Genomic DNA, 6,526 nt, shown 5'->3' on the forward strand with positions numbered 1-6,526 from the left:
TGTCCTCGTGAAGCTGAGGTCTCTATGCTTGGGTACAGTAGTCCAGATGGGGCCTCAGTTGGTAACCCCCATCCCGTGTATGGTAGTGGGGCCCTATATCCATCCAGTGTGCGGTGGTGGAAAAGGTTACAGAGGCACATAGTGGGCACATAGTTACAGAGGCACATAGTGGGCACATAGTGGGTACATAGTTACAGAGGCATAGTGGACTCAGGTGGAAACTGAGGGCCCAACTGACCCAAAGAGACAAATAATTAGTTCAATACCAGAATAGCGATCAATTAGAAGACACTGGGAAGTGAAGAAGTGGGAAGTCTTCATAAACAGTTTCAAATTTAGATAGGACAAAAGCCAAGTTCCTCTTTAACATATATAATAGGGGCTGAAAGCCGAAAGGCGGTAACAAAGGACTAGTGTTCAACTCTCGCAAGAAATTTAAAGATTAAACTATATAATTAAGGTTGTTTAAAAAGATAAAAACAATTATAAAAGCTATTTGACCTCCAGCCATTGATTATTCAGCTGAAACTCCTTCGCGAGAGGAATTTTTATGGCGAATTACGATCTTTGCAACGAGGTGGTGAGCCGCAGTTGGGCCACACAGGAGTTCTGGTCAACATATGAGCCACACTGGAGGCGGGACCAAAGAGCCAAAGCTTAACCTCCGCAAGCACAACAAGGTGAGTACTCGAGCACAAGCCACATCAGAACATGGGATCCCACTGGAGGAGGTCTGGGCCACACCATGGAAGCCACACCAGACTCTGAACAACACTGAAGCTCCGACCACACTCCAGCCTCACCCCTTCAGAATTATTGCACATTATTGAAATTTCTCCCCCACCACTTTCACATTTCTGGCCATAGTTCGAACCTCCCTGAAAACAAAACAAAAAAGTTTGGTACTCTACTTCCTGTTTATCTTCAATTCTCTCCTCCACTTTTTTTTCTGAAAGTAACGTTTAAAATGGCAATGAAAAAATACAATCCAGTTTTTTGTTTACTTTTATTATTTTTGTTTACAAACGAGCTCAGTGCCCAGAAAAATATGTAAATATACTTGACGGAGTAAATACAGGCTGTTAACGCCAACGGCCGTGACTAAGTTAATGAGCAATCCAACACCTTGTTCACGATGGGAGCTGGGTGGGGGTGGGGGGGTAAGGTGGGGGAATTACTGGTGGATAAGGGAGAATGAAAGGGGGGGAGGGGAAAGGATGGAGGAGGGTGAGTAAGGGATGGGGGAGAGATGGGGAGGAACATGACAGGTTACATAATAAATTATAATTGAACTTATGCTACTTTTTTCATTGGAAATGGTGCATAAAAACTCGAATTTTTAACTTTAAATAATAATAATAATAATAATAATAATAATTCTACTACTAATGCTACAGCTACTACCTAATTGTAAGGATTACTCTTAGTAGGAATGCTACTAGCATTAATTACTACTAGTATTCAGACTACTCTTAACACTATTGCTGCTGCTACTACTATCATACAATTTACAGAAAATACTAATCATGTTAATTCAATTATTAATAATAAATAATTTATCACTAATAATATTGATACTCCTATAATGTGATAAACAATATATAAAAAACTAATCTACGTCTTCAGATGTTTCCAGTAAATTTCAGCAGGTGTTTGAATGTTTCAGGAGGTTTTAGTAAGTTTCGTTTGGCTTTCGTAAGTTCCAGATGTATTTGCTCTGGGCTGAAATACCGACCCCACGTCATTGCTTCCTGATTGGCAAACGAGACGTAGGCATACTATTTACATCTAGAATCATTCATATTAAGAACTTCAATTTGGATAGCTATATATGGCTCTCAATATGTGTGTGTGTGTGTGTGTATTCACCTAGTTGAGCTTGCTAGTGCTGAGCTTTGCTCTTTCGGCCCGCCTCTCAACTGTCAATCAACTGTTACTATTATTTTTTTCACACACACACATACCCAGGAAGCAGCCCGTAACAGCTAACTCCCAGGTACCTATTTACTGCCAGGTAACAGGGGCATCATTGTGAAAGAAACTTTGCCCATTAGTTTCTGCCTGGTCCGAGAATCGAACCCGGACCCTGGAATTGCGAGTCCTAAGCGCTGTCCATTCAGCCACGCCCCCTGTGTGTAATTACCTAAGTGTAATTACCTAAGTGTAGTTACAGGATGAGAGCTACGCTCGTGGTGTCCCGTCTTCCCAGCACTCTTTGTCATATAACGCTTTGAAACTACTGACGGTCTTGGCCTCCACCACCTTCTCACTTAACTTGTTCCAACCGTCTACCACTCTATTTGCGAAGGTGAATTTTCTTATATTTCTTCGGCATCTGTGTTTAGCTAGTTTAAATCTATGACCTCTTGTTCTTGAAATTCCAGGTCTCAGGAAGTCTTCCCTGTCGATTTTATCAATTCCTGTAACTATTTTGTATGTAGTGATCATATCACCTCTTTTTCTTCTGTCTTCTAGTTTTGGCATATTTAATGCTTCTAACCTCTCCTCGTAGCTCTTGCCCTTCAGTTCTGGGAGCCACTTAGTAGCATGTCTTTGCACCTTTTCCAGTTTGTTGATGTGCTTCTTAAGATATGGGCACCACACAACAGCTGCATATTCTAGCTTTGGCCTAACAAAAGTCATGAACAATTTCTTTAGTATATCGCCATCCATGTATTTAAATGCAATTCTGAAGTTAGAAAGCATAGCATAGGCTCCTTGCACAATATTCTTTATGTGGTCCTCAGGTGATAGTTTTCTATCTAGAACCACTCCTAGATCTCTTTCTTTATCAGAATTCTTTAAAGATTTCTCACATAATATATAGGTTGTGTGGGGTCTATGTTCTCCTATTCCACATTCCATAACATGACATTTATTAACATTAAATTCCATTTGCCAAGTGGTGCTCCATATACTTATTTTGTCCAGGTCTTCTTGAAGGGCATGACAGTCATCTAAATTTCTTATCCTTCCTATTATCTTAGCATCATCAGCAAACATGTTCATATAATTCTGTGTACCAACTGGTAGATCATTTATGTACACAATAAACATCACTGGTGCAAGAACTGAACCCTGTGGTACTCCACTTGTGACATTTCTCCATTCTGATACATTGCCTCTGATTACTGCCCTCATTTTTCTATCAGTCAGAAAATTTTTCATCCATGATAGAAGCTTACCTGTCACCCCTCCAATATTTTCCAGTTTCCAGAACAACCTCTTATGTGGAACTCTGTCGAAAGCCTTTTTTAGGTCCAGATAGATGCAGTCAACCCAACCATCTCTTTCCTGTAATATCTCTGTGGCTCGATCATAGAAACTGAGTAAATTCGATACACAGGATCTTCCAGATCGAAAACCATACTGTCTGTCTGATATTATATCATTTCTCTCTAGGTGTTCTACCCATTTAGTTTTGATTAGTTTTTCCAATACTTTCACTATTACACTTGTCAATGATACAGGTCTATAATTGAGGGGGTCTTCCCTGCTGCCACTTTTGTAGATTGGAACTATGTTAGCCTGTTTCCACCCGTCTGCTACGATTCCTGTACACAGGGATCCCTGAAAGATCAGGTGAAGTGGAATGCTGAGCTCAGATGCACATTCTCTCAGAACCCATGGTGAAACGCCATCTGGGCCAGCTGCTTTGTTCTTACCGAGTGTGTGTGTGTGTGTGTGTGTGTGTGTGTGTGTGTGTGTGTGTGTGTGTGTGTGTGTGTGTGTGTGTGAGTTTTTGCCAATACACTTTTCTCGTCAACCAAAGCCTCTTGTATTCAAGAAGTGTTGTGGGCATCACTGAAACAAATAAATAAATAAATAAATAGTATATATATATATATATATATATATATATATATATATATATATATATATATATATATATATATATATATATATATATATAGAGAGAGAGAGAGAGAGAGAGAGAGAGAGAGAGAGAGAGGCGATCTCATCATCAACAGATCTCTCTCTAACAGAGAGAGATCTGTTATTTTCTTAAATTTCTTTAGCTAAAAGATAACTATTTCCTTGATATTAGCAAAAGTGGACAGTTGGGTTGCAAACTCTTAACGGTTCTTGTTACCCAGTGGACACGTGATCAACTTACCTCTCAAGCATCATTTCAGGATTACTCCTGAATTTCATTCACGATGTTCGACATTTTCCACACAGCATTCCTCTTCTACCAGCTTTGCCACGTTCCTGTTCCCAGTGCCCCTCTCACCCATCACACCTCATCGTCTCACTGTCTAACCGGAAAGACAAAAAGTCTAATTGAAGTTATATTAGAAATGGAATAATCTAACATCTTTATCAGTTTGATTTGAAAACCAAAGATTTTGACAGTACAGTTATTTTGAAAGTTATGGATTGAAGGTGAATGATTTAAACATATAGGAAAGGAGTGGTAGGACAAAAGAACATGGAAACAGTACTGGGAGGGATTTAAAAATTACCTCTAATGCTTTGTACATGCTTTTCTACGAGGCTATGGGTCCTTTCTTCCTGCCAGGGGATAATATATATATATATATATATATATATATATATATATATATATATATATATATATATATATATATATATATATATATATATATATATATGCGTGCATACATGTGTTCGTGTGTGTCAGGGAGTGTACATGTGTACATGCATGTGTATGCTTGTGTGTACACATTACAGTTGAAATACTTGCCTACATCAGGATATTAGTATATCGTGTTGACAAGCAAGGTTAAGAGCTCTGGACGGCAGGTCAGGTGATGCTGGGACGTTGATCTATCCATCTTAGCCAACACAACCACAGCGAGGACTCTCTGATGACCACACACACACAGTCATATTAAACTTAAACTCAAACAATTAATTTTCTGAATCATGAATATGTCAGTGACCTGCCATTCTTATAAAGAAGTATGTCAACTTAGTTAAAAAAAAATTATGATTGAACGCATTAAGATTTATATTAAATTTTCTGATGATTAAGAAATATTAATGGTATCACAGGTAGCAACCTCTCTAGCAATATTGTTGCGGATTGTTTATTGGCAAGTGACTTTCATAATTCCTTGGAGATGAGCAAGGTAGAGCCTCTTAGGCTCTACAGGAGTGAGGGTGAGGTAACTCTGGGTCCTATAGAAAGGCAAGGTAAGTATGGGTACTACTGGTGGGTAAGATAATTGTGGTCACTGCATGAGAGAATCTGCTTGGCCTTTTAAGAGTGAGGGATGAGGAAACCTCACGATCACCATCACTCATTTTCCCTCAGATATCACTCATCTCACTCTTAATAATACTCACCTCATGTTTACCAACACCCGTGTTACTCTCAACATTACTCATCGCCCTCCAAACATCCCCAATGTGACTCAGCATCGCTATAACAACTAACCTCAGCATCCTTGTGCCAGGGACGGCGTCCTCGCGTCAATCAGGGCCTGGCTGGGGCCCCCTGAGAGTCCCCTCACACCTGGGGAAGGTGATGCTGGCACCACGGAGAAGGACAACCACCAAGATTAATACACAAGGAGATTAATTACCACATTGAGGCGCTTAGACAGAGGTATCTATATTGCAGCCACAACTGAAGTGAAGCGATGTATAATTAATTGTCTGCTTCTGCTCTATTCACACGCGCGCGCGCGCCTCTCTTCTGCTCCTAGTCCCCCCCCCCTTTCTTCTTCTTCATTCCTCCTCTCAATTCTCTTTTCCCCCCCCTTACCCCTTCTTCCTGCCCTCCACCCCTCCCTCTCTTCCCTCTGTCCTCCTCTTTTCCCCCTTTTCTCTTCTCTCTTCCCTTCCCTTCCTCTCTCTCCCTTCTCCCTTCACTCCCCACTACTACTATCCCTCCCCCTTATCCCAATCTTCCCTCCCCCTCCCTCTCTCTCTCCCTCTCTCTCTCCCTCTTCTACAATATCATTAATCTAAAGCACTATAAGAACACTTTCCACAGTCGTTTCAGCAACACACAATACATTAAATCTTGAGGAAAAAATATCAGTAAAGTCATTATAATTAGATTTTTCTTCTAATTTTGCCATGATCAGCATATATAGTTTCCATAATTACCACAACAGAATAATAATAATTCAGGTCGAGTATTGCCAGATGTTCGTGAGAGTGAAAAAAAGGTATTGTCGCTTGTGACCTTTTTTGAGTGACCCTCTTTTTTTTCAGTCAACAATCCCGACTCGCCGATGTTAGGCAGGTACCCAACAACTAATTACTGGGAGAATTTGGTGAAGTTAGCCCTCAAGCGTCTATCATCTAGCCTCAGACAGACAGACACAGCCAGTTCCATTTATTGATATACATTATATATAACTAAGAGAGAGAGAGAATAACTATTAGTCTGTACGATGTCTATACAAGGTTGAAGGAGATGCTTAAGACTGTCTCAAGCAACTCTGCAGAAGAAATGGTCTTGTGTAAGGAACGGACATAAGCTGGTCGGAGGTCGGTCCTAATGGTTTAATAAAAACACGGTAAGCCAAAATAATAACCATATTGATCC

General features: G+C 40.2%; 1 protein-coding gene across 3 annotated transcripts in view; it reads right to left on the bottom strand.

Annotated features, from left to right (window-relative positions):
* Nucleotides 1-1,053: 1,053 nt before the first annotated feature.
* Nucleotides 1,054-6,526, bottom strand: part of LOC123756548 (nephrin) — a 61,873-nt gene continuing 56,400 nt past the window's right edge. Inside the window, exons 15-18 of one of the 3 annotated variants that reach the window (XR_011229612.1) lie at nucleotides 5,405-5,497; nucleotides 4,713-4,829; nucleotides 4,118-4,259; nucleotides 1,054-3,804 (exon numbers count right to left, since the gene is read on the bottom strand). Coding sequence is in view for 1 of the 3 variants with exons in the window: in XM_069331226.1 (XP_069187327.1) it covers nucleotides 5,477-5,497 (21 nt within the window). In the remaining 2 variants the exon portion in view is untranslated. The other 2 variants (XR_011229613.1, XM_069331226.1) reach the window with 2 other exon arrangements.

This window comes from Procambarus clarkii, chromosome 25 (assembly GCF_040958095.1).
Source record: "Procambarus clarkii isolate CNS0578487 chromosome 25, FALCON_Pclarkii_2.0, whole genome shotgun sequence".
Classification (NCBI taxonomy): domain Eukaryota; kingdom Metazoa; phylum Arthropoda; class Malacostraca; order Decapoda; family Cambaridae; genus Procambarus; species Procambarus clarkii.